General features: G+C 41.8%; 1 protein-coding gene across 7 annotated transcripts in view; it reads right to left on the bottom strand.

Annotated features, from left to right (window-relative positions):
• The window catches only part of NRG3 (neuregulin 3), a gene marked incomplete at both ends in the record, with an annotated part of 1,107,647 nt that extends 1,094,239 nt beyond the window's left edge, over nucleotides 1–13,408 (bottom strand). For all 7 annotated transcript variants that reach the window (XM_082611217.1, XM_082611214.1, XM_082611218.1 and 4 more), the window contains one exon: nucleotides 12,586–13,408. In XM_082611217.1, the coding sequence (XP_082467343.1) occupies nucleotides 12,586–13,408 (823 nt within the window). The remainder of the gene's footprint in view (nucleotides 1–12,585) is intronic.
• Nucleotides 13,409–13,694: the final 286 nt, after the last annotated feature.

Genomic DNA, 13,694 nt, shown 5'->3' with positions numbered 1-13,694 from the left:
AAGCTACTATTTTGGGTTAAATCTAGGGCTGTGTTGATGTGACGATGGAGAAAACTAAACATTTTAAGACACACCAATTCCACTGATTCTTGCAGCACTTTGAAGAGGCACTGGAATGAAGTCAATACTTAAACAGATTCAGCACGAGTCAAGACCATATCTAAATGACGTGGGACAAATTAGCCTTGGAGAATCTTTACAATCTGTTGCTTGTTCCTCCCTCTAAGTCATCCTGGAGGCCTTGCATCTTGTGAAAATAACACAGATTACTGTGCACATTCCTTGAACCAACCCTGACTGTGATTTCGCACAGCAGCCTAGCGAAGTCCTCCCAAATCCTCCCTCCTGAATCAGGCCCTGCCCTAAGGAAAAGGTGACACTGTTTCGTTAATTCCAAGAGGCCCTCTTTGCCCACCAGGCCAGACACACAGATGTGAGCCAGCTGTTATGTCCCTTTAAAGCAGTAACCTGTTTGTTAATGACCTTTTACTCCCCTGGCCTCACCTGCCCATTTCTCTGCCTAAACAAATTCTCCCTTGAAACTACCTATGCCTGCTCTGATCACTACTTTCTGAAAGGGCTTAATATATTTTTCAGTTGGAATCACACATTACACTTAATTATTCGCTGGAATATAAGTTGTGGGCTTCTCGACAAAACCATAAATGCAGATAACGAATTGGCTTTCTCTTGTATCACGCACTCTAATGTTTGCAGAACTGTATGTATAAAGTCACTCTTGGAAATAAGTATGGTTTACATGTGTAAGATGTGTGAAAAGCATGGTAACTTATGCTGTATCAGAAACACTCCTGATACGGGTGAAAGAAAATTTTATGTCATATAAACACAAGATGTCCATTCAGAAAGGATAAAATTGAAAAGGAGTGTGCGTCTCACTAAGCCAGGATCCTGAGAACAAAGGAAGCTGCTGAAGCTGCGAAGACCCTCTTTGCCTTTACTGGACTGTGAGGCATGAACAACGAACACTGAGAATTACAATCCAGTGTCTATAAATGGAACAATCCACACATTCAGGTTACCACCCTGGGAACATGAAGTGTAGGCCAAAGGAATGTTTTGAAAGATTTCTTTTATACACTTAAGTTTGTACTGATGTATATAAAAAGTGCACAAATCATAAGCATGCAGCTTGGTGAACTCTGGGAAATAGAACACACCTATGTGATAAGTACCCAGATCATTGGTATATTACCAATATCCTAAAGCCCCATATCTTCAGTCTTCTTCCAGTCACTACCTGCCGCCTTCCCAAAGACAATCACTATCTTGACTTCTAACGTTTAACATTATATATACAGAATCATTTTTTTTTGTTCTCTTTTTGCTCACCGGTGTACTGGGGAGCTATCTCAAAAGACTTTGAGCACAACTCATGACCAAATTAAAGACTATGTGTCCTACAAATGACCTCTTTCCAACCACCTAATTTTTTTATGTGAATAAACACCTTATGATTCTTTGAGAGGCTTACAGCCTCTAGTAAATCTTTGAATTGGTCATCTCACCTGTTCGTATGTGACCTAAGCCCTCCCTTATAAGACCCAGCGCTACAAATTAGCCTTTGCATTTTCCTGTCATTTGATCCTTAAATAAGACCAGGTAATTGGTTAGTATACCCACAACTGGTTGATTTCTACAGGCTATATCCATCCTTAGCAATACTACTAAAGACTGTCCAACTTCTGCAGACTGGAAGAGCCATTAAGTAACACAGTAAAGCTACCATCTTTTTTATCCTTATAAGATCAAGGCTAATAATCCAAGGCCCAGGGTAAGACACTGCCTTCAATAAGGCACTACTTCCCATGAGCAAATGAAATGCATTTATATTTCTCCACATCTGCGTTTCACAGCAGGAACCCAACTCAGCCAACACTTTAATGCTGACACCACCAATGAAGACACAAACTCCTAGACTAGAAAAAAAAAATCTTCACAGAACCAAGACCAATAACTGAACTGATTCATGGATCTTATTCTTTACTTTTTCAAAAGTTTAATAACTTCTAATTAGAGAGATAATTCATGACCATTAAATAAAACTTTGAAACTACAGCAGAGGGCAATAAATTAAATGGCATTCCTATTCCACAATCCAGAAATCATCACCATTAACAATTTTGCATACTTTCCTTGACTATAGTTACTATTTATTAAATCTATTAGTTGACATAGCTTTATATAATCAGCATCTTATATAATTTTCTACCCAAGAAGTTTTAGATAATTATATAGTAAACATTTTCCAATATATTTAAAATTATTAAAAACACAAATTAATGGCTTTGTAAATCTATCACATGGGTAAAGTAAAATTTATTTTATTTATTATTTCTTTTATTTGAACCTAAAACATACAAATGCGCATTCACTTGCCAAATATTTGGCTGTGGTATTCAAGACTTTTCACTGACTAAATTTCTGTTACCTTTCTTGTGAAAAACCACACCACAAATGTATACTGCGATTTTTTTCAGTTTCAATTTATTTACTGAGGAATGAGAACTTAAAGCCACATGTGAAACAATCCAAGTGCAGACTTCTTATGGATATATAAATATATTTTCCCTTAAAATTACCCACAACTTCTTCAACAAGCAGTTTTTCAGTGACTTCTCTTTATGGAGTATATCCAAAGTAATCAACTTAGTTCTAATAAAAACCACAATTAATTCATTGGTTTGAATATTATTTAAATACATTACTTAATTACAGTAACAAGAACAACCAGCTTAAACAGGTTTGGGAGCTAATACAACTAACATTTGGAAAACACACCTCTCATTTGTTGAAGGCATAAGCCCTACCAACTGTGACCGTTTGGCATGAAGAGGGCATTTGTCAGTTTTTTTTTTAACACAGAAAAGAGTCTCACACTGAAGACTCAGTTAAATGGAATTCAGTCAAGACAGTGTTTAATATAAACATTGCTGCACCCCCTTTTCACTTTTCTATTCCTAGAGCCTCTAGATTTTGCCATGATGCTGACAAAAACTTTTGTTTAACAATAAGTTTGGTTAAGCAATCTCATTCCCTCTCTTCTTTATGAGTACAGCCGTCATTCTTCGTCTATAGAATTGATTCACAGTCTTATGGGATTTTGACAATACTGGTTTCCTGACGTTACAGTATTCCTACCCTTCAGCATAGCTATTCAAAGACGTTATAACCTGATCTTAGTATTTGTTCTATTTCTGTTTTCTTTTTACGAGTTAGCAAAAGTAAACATCACAATCATCTTTCATTTTAACCTTCAGAAAATCTGTTCTTAGGGACCCTTGCTACACATCAAAATCAAACTAGTAAGTAATGATTGGGTCCAGTTGGTGGTATCTTTGGCAGACTATCAGGGTCTCACCAAAGTTCCTCTTCTAAGTACCATGGGCTAGTCAATGGTGGGTAACTTGCAGGATGGTTCCAAAAGGGAATTCAGACACTCTGCAGGAAACACTTCATACATGCAACACCCAACACTTACTTGGTAGGGTTGGTATTTTAGGGTCAGGAGAACCTCAAGGCTATTACTCCAAATGTTCCCTGACACGTTTCCACAGGCCACTCTCAGCATACGATGCAGTAACTACTGCAATCAAAAGCAAGTTTAGAATGAGCAGAGAAGACAATTTTGGCTAGATTTCAGGAAGCAGAGAAATAAAGTCTGTAACTGTTTTCTGTCACTGTTCTATTGAATCACCTATAAGCAGCCGCAGGAGGAAATAGAGAGTTAAGAAGATCAAGGAATACAAGTTTAGAAGAACACATTCTTTATCTTTTGTTAAACTATCTCCCTGAATTTCTCCTTGTACTGGAAACCAGGGAAAATTCTCTGGTTATTAAAGGCTCCCTTTACTATAGCAAAGAACAGGTATGAGCAGATGTGCCATTTATGCAGTTTATAATGGCAAACGTCACTGGCTATGAGCTAGGGGCTTGAAACAGGTAATATACCTAGATATATCAACACTGTGTCAATGCCTTAGGATTTAAAGTGGGAAGAGATTACCTATAAAATGATCTTCCCATCTTCCTGATTCTTCAAACTATGCCACTTACACATGGCCTAGGCAAATTATATAATCAATCTAAGCCCAGCTCGATTACCTGCATAATTTAGATAATCAGACTAGGCTACAGGCCTAAATGTCTGTCTTTTAATCCTTGTTTCAATAAATAAATAAGACAAAGTATGTAAAGTGTGGACCCTCCTAGCACATAGTAAAACTCGACAAATGGCAGCTCTAGTTATTACCTAAATTCTCAAGCCCCTTCCAAGACTGAGATTCTGTGAAGAATTCTTCCCCATGTCTAAAAGTAAAATTCAAGGCACAGAAATCAATTAGAGTCTGAACCCAAAATGATAAGGGTGTGATTTTCTCTTAGTGAAATTATAACTCCCTGGCAATTCACTGGAAGATCAGGCCAAAGGTCATAATGTAGTCACAGGAAAGGTATCTTAGGAAGTAGGCTAATATGTTCAAGAATTCTTATCAAGTGCTTAACATAAAAATTCTCTTCTCATAACCCTGGCTGTAATGTATTACTGCTAAAGTAGGTGCATAGATTCAGAAGATTATTTTCTTGCTCTTACAGTGTATACTGCATCCATGATACATACTATCACTTCTAGGAAAAGTCCTCAAAGACAAAATCTTATCATTGGAAGCTGCTGAACTTCTATTATTAAACTAAATTCTGAATTCAGTTTACAGGCTTGTTACTGACTAGCCTCTTTGTATGCCTGGGAATGGCAATCTATGATTTATGTACAATCACCAACATGTCTTGAAAAATAAAGGCTCATAACAAAAAGAAGTAATACTTTGAAATACAATTCAGGATGAAGTTTCCAAAAAACACAGACTTGAAGCAAGATGTTTTCAAAATGCTAATATTAAAGTTCCCTGAAGTACAAAAGCATACATCTAAAAGAGCTCTCTGATGGGCACAAGCAAGCCATTAATCCTCTGGAAGCTAAACCACAATAACTCTTCAATTAAGAGGGGGAAGAGAATGCAATGCAGACATGACCCATTTTTACTAAAGTTCTCTCCAAACTCCAAAGATTCAGTGACAATAAGACAGTCTGGGAACGGAACTAAAAGGAACCATAAGGGTATCCTTTCTTTCATCAAAAATCTTCAGATTTTTGCGGATTTCAGATTTCCAGATAATTATAATTCAACAATCTCACTCATTTTCTCCCAAATTTCAGTTCCTCTCTTTGAAAAACATATGTGCAAAACAGACTACAAAACCATCTACCAAGCAAAGGATGAGAAATGGTGGGATCCAGTTTGTGATTAAACTTCCAAGGGGATTTGAGGGAGATTTCCACACCATATTCTATTGTGTGTGTCAAGGTATCAGAGAGGAATACAGGAGAGATCCAAGGGCATGCAAGAATAATCATCCCTCCTTGTGATGGAAGATCCCTCAAGCTAGATATAGCAAACTAGCTCCAATATTTCAACTGAATTCAATGGCCTAATGTGGTTTTGGATGAAAATACCTAGTCTATCCATTTCCCATTTCTCTTGACATAAAAGCAGTAGAGTGTTTGTAGCTTATAAGCTCTTTTAGAAGTGGTATACGAAGCAGGTTATTATCATCACCCCCTCATTATCCCAGAGGAGGAAGTTAAAGTTCAGAGAGAATAAACTGATTCTTTGAGGTTGCACAGTTATCATGGTATTCAAGGCTACAGGTTTTTTGGGTTTTTTTTCTTTCTATACCAAATGTTGTCATCCGCCCACTGAAGTTCCTGAAATATATGGTCATGACTGACTTACATTTTCAATACTATTACCTACAAAGGAGGCACTTTCCTAATCCGTAGCCAGCTTGCTGTCACCACTCCTCCAGTGTGATGGACACTGTCAGGGCCACTGCACTGTGAGAAGGTCACAGCCAGCAGGCAAACCTGAAGGAAGCCTGCACACCTCTGTAAACTCCTTTTGGGTTGTATGCTTACCAACACTCAGTGGGGGTAACAAACCTGTTTATATCAGTTGTTCTTATTGCGATTATGTAATTTAGTTAAATTTTATGAAAGCCAATGATATATGATTGTAGAAATGAAAGATAAGTGTAATTTCTATTAAAACATAGCTGAATGCTTTGAAGAAACTCCAAACGGTGAGTTGTTGAAAGAAAGAAAGAGAGAGAGAGAGAGAGAGAGAGAGGAAGGAAGGAAGGAAGGAAGGAAGAAAATTACTTTGAATTATATGGGCAAGAAAACTGTAAAAGAAAATATATATATAAAAGATTTCCAGGGCAGGGGGGATATTATAGTATCTATGAAAAATCTGGGTTAAAATTCCTTCACCAGTGTCTTTGAAGAAGAAACAAGTAATTAGAGGTGTGGCTTATGGAAAAGAAAAAGAAAAAGACGTTAAGTTCAAACTAAGAGACACATTCAAAAAAACGCCTATGTCCAAGATATGGGAGAATGAATGTTGCATACCTTTGAAGTTTTATTTTAATTTTCTGTTTTTTAAACCATTACTTTTATAGACTTTTTTAATTAACTAACTACCAGTATAGTAATACCCCAAATCAGGGTTTAATAAATATTCATTAAAATAAATTTAAAAATCAAAACATGACATTACAAAAACATAACTATATGAATGTATATAATAGCGCATATTCAATTGTACAATTGTTTTATGGAATCAGATAATAAGTACTGCCAAAATTAGTATGATTTGTAAATCAATCTATGTGGGACAATAAATGGCCATTAGTCTTCCACCAAGTTTTTGGAATCTTCAATAAAATGTTTTTTAATTAAAAAATAAAACACCAAGACAATTTAATAACTCAATTGCATAAATGGGTAGTTTTTTTCCTGAACATTCTACATCAACTTAGTCTAACATGTCATACCAAAAGGGTTGATTTTTAAAACAACCTGAAATGACAAGGCAATGTTAAGAATATCTAAGAAAATTTCTTTTAATGACTACTGCTTATAATATAAGCTAAGAAATAAAGGGCTAAAATAAAATAATCAAAAGTCTGTAAGGGGCCTTCAGACAGAGCCATGTAGATCTAATTCTTTAAAAGACTGGGTAAGGTAGGAGTACCTGAAGTCCTCAGAGAAAAAGTGGTAAAAATGGAAAACCAAACTAACCATGTGTCATACTACTTTCATTAATAATCACATGAATGGATTTAGGGACATTTTCATCCTGATATTACAAAGTTTTAAACTGAGTCTATTCCTCCATCCTGCCTTCCATATGTACATGGTTCTGGAGGAAACACTTTTTTGGGTGTAGACAAGTAAAATTTCTAGGATCCAAAAATGTCTCAGTGGTATTTGCCAAGGCAGTACCAGCTCTGTGCCTCACCCAACACAAAAGTCTGAAGATAAAAACAGATTCAAAGGGAGAAAAATGAATTTCAGTTCTATTCACAAGCAATTCAAATGCATTTTACAGACTTAGATGTATGGCTCTTTCCTTGCTCTTATATATTTCAGGGCCAACTTTCACGTTCCATTTTTGACACCTGAGATAGAATATTGAGATATGTTTGGCACTGGATAGGAGAGGTTATGAGGAAAGAATTTCTACATAAGAAGGGAGCTGAAAATCATCCTTCTTCTCATTGTGCTGTGTAGAGGGGGAAGAGCCAGGAGAGTATGCCACGAGGAAGAGAGATCTTGTTGCTCCAAACACTAGACCTCCCAGGACAGCACTACTTTCAAACTCTGCACCGACACTATTGCTTCTTATGGCTCAACATGGATTTAGAAAAGTTGGTTTCTTTAGTAACAGAAGCTGCCACACACCAGCTTTTTTTGTTTGTTTGTTTTTCTTTCTGACAAATATGTGGATCAACACTGTGTTAAAAAAAAAAAAAAAAAAGAAAAAAAGGCTGTCCGGGAAATTGCACAGATACAAAGGTGGCTGGATTCACCAATCAAGCATGCAAAAGGAGCTCTCAATTAGCACTTCTAGCTCAGTCACGAGGAGCGGAGGAGGAAGGCTTCAACCACAGCCTTAAGGCACTGAGACCAAATTAACAATGTTCTAAAAAGAGCCTTGCCGATTCTATGCCCATACTTCACCCCCTTCTTTTTCTGTTAGGATCATGAAGCAAAAGGTAAGTGTCTGAAGAGTAAAATGTACAGTATAATTGACTAAAGCAGAAAAGCCTTGTAATCCTGTATTAAGCCCAAAGGAAATCAAAACGTACTCAGGCTGCAGCATGTGCTCATAAAGAAAGCTCTCAACTGGATTTCATAAGAAATATTGATCTCGAACTCTGAATCCTCTCACTTTGGCTACCATACATGATTAGGGTCAGTCCTTTCTATGTTGGAATTCTTCTGAAGGCCTCGATTCACATTATCAATAGATAGAAGACAACAGAGGAGTAACTTTATTTAAACAAATTATACCTGAGGCTGCTTATAAAGCAACTCAGAGTACTTTTACTGAAAGACTGAAAATGTTTAAAAAGAATAGATAAGGGCTTCCCTGGGGGCGCAGTGGTTAAGAATCCGCCTGCCAATGCAGGGGACACGGGTTCGAGCCCTGGTCCGGGAAGATCCCACATGCCGCGGAGCAACTAAGCCTGTACGCCACAACTATTCAGCCTGCGCTCTAGAGCCCACGAGCTACAACTACTGAGCCCGCGTGCCACAACTACTGAAGACCATGTGCCTAGAGCCCGTGCTCCACAACAAGAGAAGCCACCGCAATGAGAAGCCCGCGCACCGCAACAAAGAGTAGCCCCCACTCTCTGCAACTAGAGAAAGCCTGAGCTCAGCAACAAAGACCCAACATAGCCAAAAATAAATAAATAAATAAATTTATAAAAATAAAGAGGATAGATAAGAAAATTCTCAATGTTATCGATGGAACTCTTCAAAATTACAAGTTTGACTAGGTAAAGTTTGATTTAAGTAGACTTGGTGGTACTAAAATTATCACCCTACCATGTTTAAACATCAATGATACACTTTATATTTATTTCTTTACTAAATACACTATTCAAGATTTGTGATCTTACTCATTGGAATTAGCTATATACCTTCCATATATGACCCAAAGAATAAGCCACTGAAAGTGGCTCTTTGTCTTTAGTACTTGAATTTAGCCAAGGACTCTGGTCTTCTATCTGTTAAACAGTGCTTTCTGCTGAGTAAAATAACAATCCACATGTGCACTGACAACATTCTACATATGCATATGCCTTTCAAGTCTGAAAATACAATTCAATGTGCCGTAAAAGGTTGCTTACACACTGGTCAAAATCACTTTTCCTCTACTGTCTGCAGTAAACCTCCCTTTGGACTAAAAAATGTGGAAACTAACCTTACACTTACAGCTGTAAAATGCTTCAAAGACACTTGGGGGGAAATAATCCCTTAAAGGCAGTATGTTCAAGATATTTGTTTTTAAAGCATCTGAAGGAAAGGAAAGTCCTGGGCAACTATTTGGGAACCCAAGAGACTCCAGTAACACAGAAGAAAGTTTTGGTCTGGCTCATGTTCTAAAGGTTGCAGGATGAGAAGAGTCAACTTCCAAACCCCACTTCTCCTCCCTCTGCCTTTCAAATTTAATCTTTCTTTGCCTTTAATCCTACAGAAAATTAGAAACAGTCTCCTAAACTGGGCCTTGCCATAGCAAATATAGCTTTTGCTTGCAAAAATCCTATTACCCATTAGCAAGGGTGTTTATTCTAGAGTGAACCAGCCTCTTCCACTCCAGAGCTGTGCTGCCTTTACAGACAGGATCCTTCTGACTGACCTAAGATGAACACAAAGACATTCATTCTATACGCCTTGTGTTCAATTTAAAAGCATAGACCCTGGCAATTAAAGAACTTGTGAGTTAGTCTCTAGAAAAAAAAAAAAAAAGCATCATTCTTAGTTGTCCTCAGGTGCTACAACACAATCCATGCCTTTCACTTAAAAAAAAAGAAAAGAAAAAAATCTACTGAAGTCTGAAAGTAGGAGCTAGAAAAAAGGGGGGGGCAATTTCTCTCCTGGGAACTTTGGTGACATAATTGAAACAAGTGAAAAATATAAATGCAAGATATTCAGCCCATTTTTCAGCAGTGCTGATGATCCCTCAAATGAAATCTTTATTTCCTTTTGTTAATCATCTTACAATCTTGGACTCATACAACCTACCTATTTAAACTCATCTTTTATGGAAACTACATGATCTTCCTTTCATTAAAATTTCCCTTGTTGATATAGGCAAACCAGGTCAGTTTCTGCTGGATTTGCATACTTGCAAATCCCTTAATTCAACTCCTTGTTGAAGGTTTAAAAAAGAGCAAGAGCTGAACCTCAGATACACATAAAACAAATATTGCTTCTATGTCTAAGTGAACATTGATACCATTTACAGATTCTCCCCCACCACCACCACCACCCTTCTCCTTGGGGCTGAGAGCCGTGTCAATAATCATTATTTATTAAACAGGCTGCCATTCCCTTCTACAGAATGTAGGAAGGGAGCATGGAGGGGTAGAAAATAATTACCTTGGTTTTTCTTTAAAGACCTCTGGAATGGAAAGCAAGGAAATCAATTCAGAAAGAATATGAAATATCCCCCCATATGCAAGCCCCCCAACACACACACAAGGCTGAGAAGTACATCCACACTCCATTATTCATATCAACTGTAACAAAAGAAAAGATAAAAACCCTGGGGTCTTCAAGATAAACGCATCTATTTTCAATCCATTGAATATGTTTGCACATACGCTTGCACATCCTTTACTCATCCACAAAACTCAAGCAGCTAGATTTGTTGAGAGAAACCTCTACACACCTCCTGAGAAAATGTACTCTCAAAAATGACTGCTTCAGCCAAAGGAGAGAGAAGCAGCAAGTTACCAGTCTGACTGCCATTCTGGTTTGTGGCAGATTCCCTCCCTTCCCCTCTCCTCTCTGTCTCTCAGTTTATCTGTTAGCCTATTTTTTTTCCAAAGCAGAGTAAAAGGATAAGGAATATCTCCCCTTGGACTTTAGCCACAAATACAACAAATCCAAAAACAAAAAAGTTTCAAGGATTAAATAACACCCCAGCTAAGACCACAGGTCAGAGAAATGAAAAATTGCCAGATGACTGAAAGCTTGGTATTCCTACTCAAGAGTTAATGATGAGCAGTCTTCCTTCCCCTCCAGATGTTATGGCTCAAAACAGAAATACAGTATAAAGAAGGCATAGCCAGGCAGTTTTTGGAGAAAAGCCTTGCACAGAACTTGAACTGGCAGGCTGGGGGTTTGTCCTAAATAACCTTCACAGGTTGCACAAACTGTTCTCAGATCCTGATTGATAGTCAGATTAAGAACCTTCCTAAAATTTCCTTATAATAAGAACAAGGTGAGGTGGTGGGAGGGTGCTGGGAGGTCAATTAGTCATCTAAAACATGTATAAAGGTATAGGGAAAATACACACCTCCTAGACAGATGGAAAGCTATCATGCTTGGGGAAACTGGCCAGTAGTGGCAGCAACTGAGCCACGGGTGAAGAAGCTACATTCAAAGAGTGACCTGTTTCAAATGAGTTGATTTTCTCACCCTTGAGTGCCCAGAACTCTGTCCCATTTTGCCTAAATTTTTCAGGCATATAGGGAGGGGAGACGAGGTTCACTCTCCACCTTTGGGAAACGAACAAAGCAAACGCTTGGCAGAGCTGAAAAAACTCCTCCTCCGTCAGGACCCTAGAGGCGGCAGCTCTGCAGGGCCCCCTTCATAATTCCCCCTAGTTAACTCACTCTCGGCGGCCACAGAGTCCGTTTCTACACCTTGGAATGGCCATGGGCAGGGTAGGAGGTGATCAGTTTAGCCCTTCGCCATGGATCGCCTCCTTTCCCTACCTCCCACAATGGCTTCTAATTAACCCTTCCTGGTCCCTGCCCGGGTCAGGGCTGCTGGAAGTGTCTACAGCTTCATCGTACCAACATCTCCATCAAATCACCACACACACACCCCAGCCCACCCCCACATGGATACAACTTCCCTCCGTGGTTTAACGTCGGTCGATTTACATGTGCTTTTCTTTCTCTCCTTCCCACGGGCGGGGAAAGGGCTCAGTGCTTTTGGGAAGGCCCTCCCTCCCTCCCTCCCCCCTCCCCTCCCTCCCTCCCTCCCCCCTCCCCTCCCTCCCTCCCTCCCTCCCCCCTCCCCTCCCTCCCTCCCTCCCTCCTTCCTCCCTCCCCAGCTCTCATCAGGAGCCGGATCCCAGAGCTCCCCAGCAGGTCTGCACTCACTTTAACCCCTTGAAGGGAGTTAGTTCTCATTTGGGACCCACTGAAGTAGGGCCCCTGGAGCTTGGCTGACTATCTCTTTGCTTCACACCACCCCTACCCCCACGCACACACACACAGGAAAAGGCCGGCACCTTTTCCCTCCCTTGTGGCCAGTTTTAATTCTCTCACTCCGTGTTCCAAACCTGGAATGGAGTGGGGGGTGGGGGTGGGGGTGGGGGTGAAGGATGCTAGAAGACAGGCGTTGGCGAAGGGAAAGGACAGCAGGAGGGCAGAATGGAAACTCAGCAGTAAATCAGAGTTCAGACAGTGTTTACTTACGAAATTTGGGGCTGGTGCTAGTTTCTGGCGTGGTGGTGGTAGAGGAGGAAGACGAGGAGGAGGCAGCATCCTGAAAGGGAGACAGGGTCCAGGAGGGAGTAGAATCATGAAGGTAGGAGGAGGTAGCGTATGCCGCAGTGGGCCAGGAGGGCATGGCCGGGGTACTGGGGGTTCCTGGCACCGGGGGTCGGGAGCCCGGAGTGCTGCTACCGAAGAAAGGGGCTGTCGTGGACAAGACCGTCGAGGGGGCCGCAGTGCTCCGTGCCGTGGTGGAGCGCGGGCTGGCCCGGATGGGCACCCGCTGCCCGGGGAAGCGAGTGGGCGCCCGCGTGATGGTGGTCAGCCGGGTGCTAATCCGGTTGGGCGTCCTGGAAGAGGCGGCGCCGCCGGCGGAGGTGGCTGGAGACGTGGTGGAAGTGGTCGTCGTGGTGGTCTCCATGGCCTTGGGAAAGGAGCTGGGCTTGGAGAGGAAGAAGGGGTCCTGGCCCATCCCCTTGGAGTCCACCAGGTCGGTGGGCACGTATTCCTTGACGGAGCCCACCACGATCCATTTGAGTAGCATGAGGCTGAGCCCCAGGCCGATGAAGCCGATGAACAGAGGCACCACGCACAGCCACGTCTGCTGCCGGTTCCACACGATGCAGTCGCTACAGCGTAACTCCCGGGGGGGCTCGGCCGCCCCTTCGCCGCCGCCGTCCGGGCCCCCGCCCGCCGCCGCTGCCGCCGCCGCAGCAGCCACAGCCGCCGCGGTGCCCTCCTCGGCCGAGGCGGCGGCTGCCGAAGCGGCTCCAGGTGGCGAGGCAGCGGCCGCCCCTTCACTCATCCTAGGAGCCGGTCTTCACCTTCGCCCCCCCGAGGGCCGCGCCAGAGGCATGGGGCCGCGCGGGCCGGGCGCAGGCGCGGGCTCCGGCGGCGGCGGCGGCGGGCTCGGGCGCAGGCAGCGGCCGCGGCGGCCGCATGCAAATCGGCTCCCTGCCCCCACGCCCCTCCCCCCGAGAGGCGGGCGGCGGGCGGGGAGGAGAGGAGCGGGGGAGGGGACGCCGGCCGGGCAGGGGATGCGGGCCGGGCAGGGGACGCGGGCCGGGGAGGTGGCGGCGAGGAGCTCGGAA

This window comes from Mesoplodon mirus, assembly GCF_964341445.2.
Source record: "Mesoplodon mirus genome assembly, chromosome: 2".
Taxonomy (NCBI): Eukaryota; Metazoa; Chordata; class Mammalia; order Artiodactyla; family Ziphiidae; genus Mesoplodon; species Mesoplodon mirus.
Note: the sequence above shows the minus strand (reverse complement) of the source record. Positions and strands in the feature narration are given on the sequence as shown.